This window comes from Pteronotus mesoamericanus, unplaced genomic scaffold (assembly GCF_021234165.1).
Source record: "Pteronotus mesoamericanus isolate MK-2021 breed Mesoamerican mustached bat unplaced genomic scaffold, CSHL_Meso_final contig_26, whole genome shotgun sequence".
Lineage (NCBI taxonomy): Eukaryota > Metazoa > Chordata > Mammalia > Chiroptera > Mormoopidae > Pteronotus > Pteronotus mesoamericanus.
The window spans coordinates 5205062-5218508 of record NW_026555109.1 but is presented as its reverse complement, the minus strand read 5'-3'; the positions used below and the strand labels follow the sequence as shown (position 1 = coordinate 5218508).

At 37.9% G+C, this 13447-nt stretch overlaps 1 protein-coding gene across 3 annotated transcripts; it reads left to right on the top strand.

Annotated features, from left to right (window-relative positions):
• Nucleotides 1-4: 4 nt before the first annotated feature.
• On the top strand, nucleotides 5-12743 carry POGLUT2 (protein O-glucosyltransferase 2). Of its 3 annotated transcripts, XM_054574377.1 has the most exons (10): nucleotides 5-563; nucleotides 1709-1914; nucleotides 3250-3455; nucleotides 3633-3710; nucleotides 5965-6137; nucleotides 6259-6496; nucleotides 8959-9168; nucleotides 9841-9930; nucleotides 11100-11207; nucleotides 12553-12743. In XM_054574377.1, the coding sequence occupies exons 1-10, from the start codon at nucleotides 388-390 to the stop codon at nucleotides 12568-12570; spliced, it is 1503 nt and encodes a 500-aa protein (XP_054430352.1). In that variant the 5' UTR covers nucleotides 5-387; the 3' UTR covers nucleotides 12571-12743. The 3 variants fall into 3 exon arrangements, with proteins under 3 accessions (XP_054430352.1, XP_054430353.1, XP_054430351.1); XM_054574378.1 differs by lacking the exon at nucleotides 8959-9168; XM_054574376.1 differs by lacking the exon at nucleotides 12553-12743 and having other exon boundaries at nucleotides 11100-11243.
• Nucleotides 12744-13447: the final 704 nt, after the last annotated feature.

Genomic DNA, 13447 nt, shown 5'->3' with positions numbered 1-13447 from the left:
AGCCTTACTCAGACCGGTCCTGTGCGCGGGGCCAATCCCCTCGCCCGGCACCTTGGGCTGGAACCTGAGACGGATTCGCCCCCCAGTGATGTTCCAGTTGCAGGAGCAACGCCAAGTTTATCACTGTCCCGAGAAAGAGGAGCAGAGTGGCTCTTTCCCATTTCAGCAGAACGACTGGCATTTGTCAGCTGTACAAGCCCGCGCTCGGGTTGTGATTTTCCTGGAAAAGTGGAGACCTGAGCGCCTGCCCTGCACAGCAAGCAACACCTCTTGGAGTGTTTTTTGCTTCTGCGATTCGCCGACGTGCTCTTGCCTAAACCACGGCTCTTTCCGTCCACCTCTTACGTTTCATTTATCCGTCGATCATTTTGATAGTCCGTCTTGTAAATGTTTAGCATTTTGCTACTTTACTACTTCTTTCTGGGGACAGTTCCAGCCTTTGCCGGAGGAGAAAGGCTACTGAGCCCTGAGAAGAGTGAAATATGGGGACCAGGGCTAAAAACAACTGTTGTCCTTCCTGCGCGATATTTTTATATTCAGGCGGTGGATACATCAGGAAATAAGTAAGTTGAGAAACAGCTGCCTAACTATTTCGGAATCCAGTTCAAGTTTATGTTTCTTCCTTCAAATACTATCCGCCCAAGATTTGCTAACCACATCTGGTTGTAACTTTCTCCGCCCCAACCAATCTTTCTCATAGCTTTAGAAATAATTCCGAATTAGCTCTTCTAGCTTTATTAATAGGGATTCCCACATGACTAAAGAGACAAAGTCCCTGCACTTTGCTAGAAGTATGATCTCTCACTACTTTGGCATAAGCTGTTATAAGGAATTTAAATACAGTTGTTAGAAACTTGGTTGCCTTATCTTTCTCTGTTGCTGCCCTCTGATTCCAGGTAGACATCTGCAAATAAACACACTTTGAAACTGAAAAAGAAAATTTAAGCATTAATTGAAACTTTAGAGTTTAGAGGGAAAATATCACAGTATCTCCCATGTATCTGCAACAAACGTTTATTTCACTCCGTTCAGTTCAGCGATTGAAATTATACTCAAAACTTATTTCTAGAACTCACATACTTCTGAAATGGTTTCCTTTTTTATTGCTGACCATGTATATTTTGTAGGAAAAAAATGGGAATACATTTTTCATAGCAAAAATTAAGGTTAGCAATAGTACAATTGGAAAAACTAAATACAATCTTAACAGGAGGAGCACTCAAAAAAAAACTTTCATACAACGTCACTTAGATGATACACTACCATCTGGCTTTTGCCCATGCTGGGCATGATATATAATACTAATTTTTACAAGAATCATTGAGAGAGGTTTTTCAAAGGATCTTTAGAGGCACCATTTGATCACAAATTTCCAGGTTTGATGGGCATGAAATAAATAGTAGGTTGATAAAAATATTTGTATATATGAAATGCATAAATGTATTCTATGTTTACATTATTTGTCTTAACATATTCCAATTTTCTAATGAAACTGTTTTATGTTATCTTAGCCATTGTCATCCTCTTTTAAAAAAAAATCTCTGATCCATCATATTCTTTCTGATACTAAAAATAAAAGAGAGCAAATAAGTGTATGTTAGGGGGAGAACATGGAGGAGAAGGGTAAGATTCACAGTCTGGAGAGCATAATCTTTGTGCATTTGTTCCTTAAAATAATCTTTGTATATTATTCTTCTGCCCATCACAGGTTCACATATTCTCCAGGTGAAAAGGTGTTCCAGATTAAAATCTCAGCACCAGATGAGCAGTTCACTAGAGTTGGAGTCCAGGTTTTAGACCGAAAGGATGGGTCCTTCATAGTCAGATATAGAATGTACGCAAGCTACAAAAATATGAAGGTAGAAGTTAAATTCCAAGGTCAACATGTGGCCAAGTCTCCATATATTTTAAAAGGTAATTTGGAATATAATTTCTTAAAAACTATTTTAATACAATGATATGTATATTTAATCAATAAAAACAAGTTAACATGATTTTTTTCTCCCGCTGGAAAAAAAAAATGTAAACATTTCATACTTGAAAACTAAATAGAGAGCCCTGGAGAGAAATGCAAGATTTGAATGGAACTTATAATTCACCAAAAAGGAAAGGACATATTAATAGAGAATTTGCTTGCTGAAGACACAACATTAGCAAGAATAATCCAGCTATATGCAATATCATCATAGATAACACTTAATTGGAAATATATGACAAGTAACTGCTAAGTTATTAAAATTTGATCACTTCAGAAATAGGGCTTGAAGCAAAGGGGGGGAAGTTGACTGTTGGTTTGTTGGGTTTTTTTCTTTTTGTCTTTGTTCAATATTATTTTTCCAGAGAAATTCTCTCATTTTTATATATATAATGAGAGTGCAGCTCCATTACCTAGAGCTGTATCCTTCCATCTCAGTGGAGGTAGTACCCTAAAACAATCAAAAACTGTATATACAGAGGCACAAGTTTTTCTTGTTCCCCACCTCCAAGAGGCAAGTGTTTTTAAGTGTCTAGATTCCTTTCCCACATTCCTCCACACGGTACCTGCTAAACCTTAAAAGAATATTCCACTGTCGACTACTGCCTGGGTCAGATGGGAATCTGAGAATTACACGAGAGGAATGACAATAAAATCTCAATCGAGGTTCTGCTATATTGTGTTAGTATTTCTATAAGCGTGATTCATTATAATATTAATGAACTATTTTGAAGATTACCTCTGTTTTTGTATAAATCATGAAAAAATAATAAGCATTGTAGGGGTTCTTAGTTTACTTAAATTGTTAATTATTTACCCATTAAGGGAAATACCTTAGACACATTAAGAAACTTTCCATAAGAGATCATTGAAATACTAATTTCATTTCACTTTGTCTTTCATTAAAACAGGTGTACTCCTCTGATATCTTTTTTACCAGTCTTCAGTTATTTTTAAGTACACAGAACATAAAGAATGATAGTCTATAATAGCCACTGTGAGCAAAAAATAGTACCCATTGGCTTTCTTTTGGATTCAAGCACAGCAGACCTGACTGAAAATATCACAACCTTACTGTGAAGAACTGTCAGAACAGAAGACTTACTAGTGATGCCCCAGTGTGATAAAAATGTTTTTCTTTAAAAATTTGTCCATGAAAATACCCTTCCTGATAACCTAGGCAGAACTTGTGGAGCCATATTATGGAATTTGTTACATGTTTCAAATGCTGAATGACATCATTACTGTATTATTTGTTGCTCGTGTATAATTAGGGCCAGTTTACCATGAAAATTGTGACTGTCCTTTGGAAGATAGTGCAGCCTGGCTACGGGAGATGAGCTGCCCAGAAACCATTGCTCAGATTCGGAGAGATCTGGCACATTTCCCTTCTGTTGATCCAGAAAAGATTGCAGTAGAAATCCCAAAGAGATTTGGACAAAGGCAGAGCTTGTGTCACTATACCTTGAAGGATAACAAGGTATACTTTGTGATTGAGATTTGCATGTTTGTCCTAGTGATTTTTTGTTTTGACCATTTGGCTACAACTAGCTATGTAGTTTTATTAAAAGTCATTCTGAGGATCAATGTAATAATCTTTATCTCAATGAAGCCTGCCAGGAGTTTTGACTTTAATAAACATTCAATTATCTTTTAGGTTTATATCAAGACTCAAGGTGAACATGTAGGCTTTAGAATTTTCATGGATGCCATACTACTTTCTTTGACTAGAAAAGTAAGTATTTCTTTTCAATTATGTATAATAGATCATTTAAGCCCAGGGTTTATAATACAATTTTTCAAACTAAAAGTAACAATATCAGGGAAGTTCTACTTTGGGGTCTTATGTAATACTATTTTGAAGTTCATGTGGGATGCCTGTGTTAATTTCCTAGGGCTGCTGTAACAAAGATCTACAAACTGGATGGCTTGAAACAACATAAATTCATTCTTTCACAGTTCTGGGGGGTAGAAGTCCAAAACCAGGTGTCAGCAGGGTGTGCTTCCTCTGAAACCTATAGAAGATAGGCCTTCTTGGCTCTTCCTGACTTTTGGTGGTGCCCAGCAGTCAGTCCTTGGCATTCCTTAGTTTGAGGCTGCATGGCTCCATTCTCTGTCTCTGTCATCACATGGCATGATTCCTGTGTATCTTTATGTCTTCACCTCTTCTCACAAGGACACCAGTCATATTGGCTTAAGGACCCAATCTACTCCAGTATGGTCTTATCTTAACTAATTACCTCTGCAAAAACCCTATTTCCAAACAATGTCATTCTGAGATACTGGGGTTTAGGACTTCAGCATGTCTTTTGGGGAACACACTCAACCCTATGACAATACCTTAGAGAGGGAAATGCCTTACAATAAAATTATTTTGTTTCTACCCATACCCTTTGCCCAAAGGAGACTTGCTGTATTTTGAATCCTGTTCCTTGGTATAATATTCTCTAACAAGGTTCTAAAGAAGTACTTGATAGCAATAGTAAAACATTTGATAAGAAAAACTATACCATGATTTTTACCAATTGCTTACTAGCTATTTATTGAACAGCCTATGTGCATATCATGGTTAAGTTACTCATGGAAAATCATAGTGCCTTTCTTAAGATTGCAAAGCATTTACAGTGAGTTAATTCTGAACATGGGTAGTTATGTAGCACTACTATTATGCCTCCTTCAGACTAAGACATCACAGTGCCAGCAAGTATTTTTTGCTCATCTGTATCAATTAATGGAAAAATAAGAATGTTCTCAGGACTCCAGTTTCTCAAAATACTTCTCAAAGTGATCAGCCATTCTTGCCTTAAAAAATATATATTTTGTTTTATAAATACCTTGAACATTTTCCCATGGCTAGGTTCTTTCAACATGTTTGTGCCAGTAGAAGCAGCCTAGCTTGGAAGTGACTAATGTTTGGCATTAGTGTTGGGCGCTCTAAATTCAATTCCTGGTCCCATCACCTACTTGGGGTGTGTTTTTTTTAAAGATTTTTTCTTTATTTTTAGAGAGAGGAGAAGGGAGGAAGAACGAGAAGGAGGGAAACATCAGTCAGTTGCCTCTTGCATGTCCCCAGCTTAGGACCTGACCCACAACCCAGACATGTACCCTGACTGGGAATTGAACCGACAGCCTTTTGGTTCACAGAGTGACACACAGTCCACTGAGCCACAACAGTAAGGGCAATCTGGGGTGTATTTTGAAATAGAAGTACCTGGTTTATTAACCAAGAACTAGAGTTAGAGTCCCAAGTACTGTGTGTTGTCATTATTTTCCAGTAATTCTCTTTCCCGCTGATCATCTTATAGTCTCTTGGCAGTATGAGAACAGAGATTATCATTATCATTTCATCCCTATTGAAGTAAGTCATGGCTACCCTAAAAAGGAAATCAAGTATGCTTACACGTATGAAAATACTCTGAAAAGTCACCCCCACTATTCTAATCAAAGTAATTATTACCTAAAGCTTGGCCTTTCATTCAGCACACTTTCTAACTTTTATTGTGTTTCATTGCTCACTGTGTATTCAAGTTGTACTGCAGGATAGAACGAGTGTGGCCAAAGTTAAAAGGCAGGGAAGTGCATGGTTTCGAGTCACTAAAAACAGGGTCAAGTGGTCCAGCATTTACTCAGAGCAGAGGAAAGAGAGTACACAAGATTCAGCCCCTTTCAATGTGTCCATACCCCAGGGTCCACTCCACAGCCAACCACTGTCCCCCTTCCTGCTGCATTAGAAGCTTCCTCACCCCTTCTTATGGTGTCTGAATACAGCAAGCTGGGGTATGCCTTCGGGCTCCCTCACTAGAAGATAAGCCTAGCACAAACTGTGAGAGTTCTCTATGTTTTGGTAACGAAGTGTAACAGGCCCTAAACTGTTCTTATTTGGCCAAGGAAGACTGCATGCAGGATACACCTTTCCCAACAAATTGATGAACAGAAGGCATTATATGATGCAGAAAATGGGAATAAGCTCTTTGTTTTCTGTTTCTTAGGTGAAGATGCCTGATGTAGAGTTTTTTGTTAATTTGGGAGATTGGCCTTTGGAAAAAAAGAAATCCAGTTCACACATCCATCCAATCTTTTCCTGGTGTGGATCCACAGATTCCAAGGATATTGTGATGCCCACCTACGACCTGACTGACTCTGTTCTAGAAACCATGGGCCGGTGAGAGATGGATCACAAATGACCCAGAGACTTGGGTTTTTTCCTGTGCTAAGTGCTGTCAAAACAACCTTTGTGATATGATGGTTTGGAAGGAAAATGTGTTGTACTTTCTGTCTTCCAGAGTAAGTCTGGATATGATGTCTGTGCAAGCTAACACGGGTCCTCCTTGGGAAAACAAAAACTCCACAGCTATCTGGAGAGGACGAGACAGCCGCAAAGAAAGACTTGAGCTGGTTAAGCTCAGCAGAAAACACCCAGAACTCATAGATGCTGCCTTCACCAACTTTTTCTTCTTTAAACACAATGAAAGCCTATATGGTCCTATTGTGAAACACATTTCATTTTTTGATTTCTTCAAGGTATGATGTCATCTGACCAATCCTTTTTGTTTTTCCAAATACATTTGACCCTTGAACAACATGGGATTGAACTGCACAGGTCCACTTACAGGCTGGATTTTTTCAATATACAGTCAGCCCTCTATTTCCCTAGTTTTCACATCCATGGATTCATCTAACCACAGATCAAAAACAGTACTTTCATCTGAGGCTGGGAATCCACAGATGCAAAGGACCAACAGTGTTCATTGATCTATGCCATTATATATAAGGAACTAGATCATCTGTGGATTTTGGTATCAGTGGGGATCCTGAAACCAATCTTCCATGGAAACCAAGGGACAGCCGTTTTGGAGGAGTCAAAAGTTATATGCCGGATTTTGACAGTGTTGGGGTGGGGGGAGCCAGTGCCCCTAAACCCCATGTTGTTCAAGGGTCCACTGTATCTTCATTGAGGAAAGAGAAATCAAGGCCTATAACTTACAAGGGGTGGGAGAGGTGAGCATAAAACTCAGTGACTTATCAATGCATGGGGCCTTGGGCACTAGTTTGGCAACATGGATCTGTACTCAGTACCCAGCTGTGTTATTAAATATACATCAGGGAGCTTATAGGCTGGGGAGAGATCATTTCCCCCCAATTGATTCTCTATTTAGAGCACATTTCAGCTACAAAACTTTTTTATATTAATAAATGCATGTAAGTGATCTTACAGATAATTTCCCGCAGAGCCACAGCTTGACAACAGACTAAACAGGATATAAACCAGGTGTCTCCTATCTTCTGGTGGGGAAATGACTTGAAATCTATCCAAGTGGTCTGCCTGGGAATTCTGGAGATTAGGCAGCACTTTCTGTGTCTAGAATGTGGATTGCTCATATTTTTCGGGCAGTGATCCTCTTTTTAACAAGTCCACTTTTCATTCATTAGGACACTGCTATATTCTCTAAACCACTGAGTATTTTTTGAAGTCCCATGTGGTAAGGAAAAAGGTGAGCAAGGGAAGTGATTAGCAGGCTTTGTCTGTGCCGTACATGGCCAAGGTTGTTGTTGTTTTGGGGGGGGGGGTTTGTTTTGTTTTGTTTTTAATGAGTCTCTTCCTCTTCTATTTTCTGGAATAGTTTTAAAAGGATAAGAATAAATTCTTTTTTAAATGTTTGTAGAATTCACCTGTGAAGTCATCTTTTTTTTTTTTCCCCAAATACATTTGTCTCTGCCTTCCCCCCACCACTTTCCCTTGCCCCCTACCTCCCTCCCTCCCTCAGCTCTTCCCCTTTGGTTTTGTCCATGAGTCCTTGCTATATGTTCCTTGACTTTCCCCTTCCCTTCCTTTTCTCCGCCCCTCCCCTCCCTCCTTCCCTCTTGTCTCTGTTGGTTTCTTTTCCTTTCAGTGTTGCTGGTCTTATTTTCCTTGCATCTTTGTATTGTTGGTTAGGTTCCACTTATAGGTGAGATCATTTGGTATTTGGCTTTTGCTCCCTGGCTTATTTCACTTAGCATAATGCTCTCCAGTTCCATCCATGCTGTCGCAAAGTTCAGTAGTTCTTTTTTTCTTTCTGCTGCATAGTATTCCATTGTGTATATGTACCATAATTTTTTGATCCAATCATCTACTGACGGGCATTTAGGTTGCTTCCAACACTTGGCTATTGTAAATTGTGCTGCTATGAACATTGGGGTGCATAGGTTCTTTTGTATTGGCATTTTGGTATTCTTAGGGTATAGTCCCAGCAGGGGAATCACTGGATCAAAAGGCAGTTCCATTTTCAGCTTTTTGAGGAAATTCCATACTGCTTTCCACAATGGCTGCACCAGTCTGCATTGCCACCAACAGTGTACTAGGGTTCCCTTTTCTCCACAGCCTCGCCAGCACCTGTTGTTTGTTGATCTGTTTATGATGGCCATTCTGACCGGTGTGTTTTCTTATTTGTTTTTGATGGGTTACATGGCAGCAGGTAGACCTAAAGAATGCCATAGTTGAATTGTCAGTATTTCCATATGCATATTGCAGAGATTTTTGGAGTATGGTTAAAGCCAAAGAAAGCTAACACCAGCCTCCTCAGGATATTCTGTCATGCCTTTGCTTTATTCCTACCTATTGAATTTGCTACAAATAAAGGCTATTGATTAAAGACTGTTGATTACCACAGTAATCAATATAGTAGTAGAGACATAACAAAGTCACCATAAATCGATCTTTCCTTAGGTTGTAGCCTGAGGGCAACAGTTACTTATTATTTTATTGGTTGCCTCAATATTAGACTTACGGTCGTCTTTGTGAAATTTAGGAGAGCATCAAAATAAACCATCAACTCTAGGTCAACATGTTATACAGTAGCACTTACTAAGTAGTGAAAGCAGTAGGCAAATCTGGCCAAATCTGAAGATGGTGAGGCTTTTTGTGTGGAAATGGGAAGGGAATAATAAGAGTATAAAAAAAGGAAATTTAATGGAAGTTCTTATACATTACTGCTGTTTCACAGCATAAGTATCAAATAAACGTTGATGGCACTGTCGCAGCATATCGCCTGCCATATCTTCTAGTCGGTGACAGTGTTGTGCTGAAGCAAGATTCCATCTATTATGAACACTTTTACAATGAACTGCAGCCCTGGAAACACTACATTCCAGTTAAAAGCAACCTAAGCGATCTTCTAGAAAAACTTAAATGGGCAAAAGATCATGATGAAGAGGTAAGGTCATTCTCCTTGTACCCAAATATCATAAGTTCATTTTAAATGTCTGTTCAGTATGCTTCAATATAAACCCTTGCCTAGATATAGGCAGCCCCATGAACAGCAAAATTCCATTCAGGACTAACACAGGCATTGTGGCTTGTATTAACGGTCCAGTCTGCACATGAAACAGAAGGCTAACCTTGGTCTTGACTATGCTCTCTCTTTGAGTCAGGTTGATCTGGGCCTCAAGCACTCCTTCACCTCTACTAGGAATATGAAAATTAAGATAGCTAGCCTGTCAGGAGGAAACACTAACTGTGCTATGGATTTAAATGAGGGATTGCATGAAATAAACTTTGAACTAACCCCTGAAAAATTTTAAGGCAATGCATTAAGCTTGATCCTACGTTAACTTTACAAAGTTATGTTACCTTTTTTACTGTATAGCTTCTCTCTAAGTGAGGCATAATTGAAGAAGGTTTAATATGACTTCTCAAACTTTCAAGTCTAAAAAGCCTTCCTTTAATTTTAACATTCTCTGTTCTCTGTTTCCTATATCACAAAAGACTACCTCCAAAGATGTTTTTCCCACTATTGTCCCACAAAAATGCACTCTGAAGATCAGTTTTCATATGTCTGCATGGGGAAAAACACATTTCATTAAAGGATTCTTTTTTGTTCCCATAGGCAAAAAAGATAGCAAAAACAGGACAAGAATTTGCAAGAAATAATCTCATGGGTGATAACATATTCTGTTATTATTTTAAACTTTTCCAGGTCAGTATATTCTAGAAAATGATATCTAACTTATAATTGATCATATTAGTAGCAAATAATATTTCACTTAACAATGGCTGAAAGTATATAAGGAAATAAATATGCACCTCTCAGTATCATGGACAAACATTAAATAATCATGAAAACAGTAGTAAACCAAAGGTTAGCTAGTGGATAATGCTGCAATATTAAGGGAAAAGTATTAAAATTAGAACAGTGTAATATGCGGTTAGGAAATTGTCATCTGATTCTGCAAAATTACTGTGCATGGATTTGTATTTTCTCTTTGTACAGTATTACTGCTGCCTTACCATTTCTTTGTCTATATAGTGCAAGGTCTATTTGGAACGGTTGTGCTGACTCCATATGAGCCATGATTTCTTTTGTAAATCATTTTCATGGACTTAGGCATTTAGGGATCATATTAAAGCATATCTGACAATCTGAAAGGTTTTTAAAAAAAAATGCAGTACTAAGCAAGTAGTTGTCTAATAATAATACTAGATATAAAGTAAGCTATTTTTAAATCTCAGAATTGCAGATATTGCGCTGCATATCGCAGGCTCTGCTACAAGACAGTCTTTTTTTCTGGTCTGCACTAGTCTCTTCCCCTTTATAACCTTTCTTAAAGAAAGGTGAAGGGATAGAGAGGGTGAAGGTGTAAACTGAAGGAGCAGGGGGATTCACTACCTAAATTCCTGAAGATCTACAGGGTAGTATTCATTCACTCAACTCACATATACTAACCTGTAAGCATTTAGCCTGCAGCCTGGCACAGAGGGAGCATGTAATGAATGATGATGGTGACTGATTCTGTACAAGTCATGGTGCATAAAACTGAAGTAGTCTCTGTACTCAAATTCTCAGTTTAGGGAAGATCATGTGCACAATTATTTTCACTGCAAGCCAAAGACAGTAAAAACTAAGTTAAAAAATAAAGTCATATGAATAAAAGATGAATAAGGAAAGATCTCTTAGAAATAGGCAGCCAGTGTCCAAAGCACAGCTCTGTTGCTGAATGTTTAAGGGGAGTATGGAGGACTTTGTCTATTGTAACTTGACATGTGAGTTAAATGGGACCATAGTCTAGCAAATTCCGGCATATCTAATTTGGTAAATATACTTTAGGCATTTTATAAGGAGTGCTTTTTCTATTGTTGCCTATACAGGAATATGCCAATTTACAAGTGAGTGAGCCCCAAATCCGAGAGGGCATGAAGCGGGTAGAACCGGAGACTGAGGATGACCTCTTTCCTTGCACATGCCATAGGAAGAAGGTAACCAGAACTAGCCAGTGTCAGAGTAACAGCTAACTTTGATCCACCTCATTTATTCCTTTAGTCATTCAGTCAGGCAACAACTATTTGAGTTTCTCCTGGAGCCTCCAGGCAATTTATTCTACCAGGGAGATATAATAGATAACAAGAAGGCAAAAGAAAGGATGCTAAGATGTAATTAACTGGGAAGACGTAAGAGCTTCCAGCGAAGTGGAGGAAAGTCTTTTTTTAAAGTGAGAATTCAGGTCACATGACATTTGAATGGATGTCTATCTAATCTTTTAAAAGTATTTTCACTTGTATTATCTAATAGCCTCATCTTCCCATGAGATAGGTTTGACAAAGTTCATCATTCCAGTTTAGAGATGAAAAAATACATAAGCATGATTATTCATGTTAGCAGATTATTCACGAAAAGCAATCTTTGTTGATACCACTACATAGTGATTTTGTTTATAAAAGGCAGATTCACATAGGAAATTTCAGACTGAAAAAGACCTTAGAGGTCATCTAGTAAATGCCTTCATTTTATGGTTAACAAAACTGATCCCAAAGAAAAAGTTAGTTCAGAATCAGCTACATTGATTACAGCTAAGCAAGGACCAAAAACCAGTATATTATCTCCAAGTTGTGTGCCTCTTTGTATATAAAAACAAAAGGCAGAAGGGAAGTTGTTTTGATCATAGTTGTTTTTTGTTTGAAGGAATGTATACTGTATAAAACTGAGATTTATATACATGTGGCATAATATATATTGACATTTTTAAAGCAACATCATCATAATAGAGTTTTGGTTGTATTGTTTTTGTTTGGTTTTGTTGAGAACTGATTTGCCACCAAATAGCCCTTCAAAGTGGTCCATCATCAATCACTGTTAACTCCTCTCAATGCTGCAAAACTATAAAATTAATTAAAGCCAGTGATAAAACAAATTGCCAGAATTGAAAAGTACCCTCTCACAAAGTTAGTGATTTGGTACCAGAATGCTTCTGTGGGCTCCAATTAAACTGGGCAGCTTCCTCTATGCACTCCTTTTTTTATTTTTTATATTTGTTTAAGAGTTTTGAGGGGTGCCAAATGATTCCACTGATTGACCATTTATAACACAAGGCCCTTTACAATTATACAAACTCTTAGATGTTTGGGTTCCACATCAGTAGCCATCTAAAGCTCTATCTGTGGGTGATTCTAAAAACAGTTCTTGACCCTACAAGTCTATAGTAGTAATTTGGCTTTTTTTTTTCCTTCTTTCATCTTAGAGAAAACAATTCATAGACTAAAGTAAGTTTTCCTAACTTACAAAGGACTTCTTGATGGCTCTAAATATTTTGCTTCTTCATTTCAGACCAAAGATGAACTCTGATATGCAATACACCTTCCCTTCAAATAATGGTGCTCTGAAGACTCTTCTTGACTGAAAAGATTTTTTTTTTAATATTAATATCCATGGACAATATAAACTCTGCTATGTAATTGTCTGGCTTATGAAGATACATTTCTTCTTCTTATTATTATTATGCAGTATTCCCATAACTGTTCTTTAAAGCACAGTTTTTAGAATTTTATAATAAAACCACTATTATTTTAAAGGCCTGTGTTATGCCAGTTATTGTCTGTGTTTGGATCATGGAAGAGAAAAAACAAAGGGAGTCTGGGTCCAAGACTCAGGGTGGAACTTCACTGCAGCTACCACTTATCTAGACATGTGGTTTACATGACAAAGCAATCAACCTCTGCCCTGTTTACACTACTATTTTGAATTTCAGTCACTCACAACCAAACCTAATTCTAACAAATACAATTTACAAAGCCTTTCATTATCTTATCTCTGCCTGCATCTTTAATAAAATCTCTTAGCACTTACTGATTATGTACTTGGTAGCCCAGCAAAACCAATCCCTTACTGTTCTTTCAATGGCTTGTTTCTTACCTGCTTTGCTTATGCTTTTCCCTTGGTCCGCAATGCCATGGCCCTTTCTTCTTCCTCTGGCTTAGATAGCTTTCAATGCTCATTTCAGAAATCACCCCTCTGTATCTTCCCATCTACATACTTACACCATTGCATTTCCTGTGCTATGTGTTGGTGACCTAGTTGGTTGTCTCTTTCCCTTACCAGATTTTAAGCAAATTGTCTACAGAGACCATGTTCTTCTACTTAATCTAATAAAGGACCTCCAACTAGAAAGGCTTAATAAGTATTGAATGGATGAATGAATGAAAGAAAATCACTTTGGAATGTT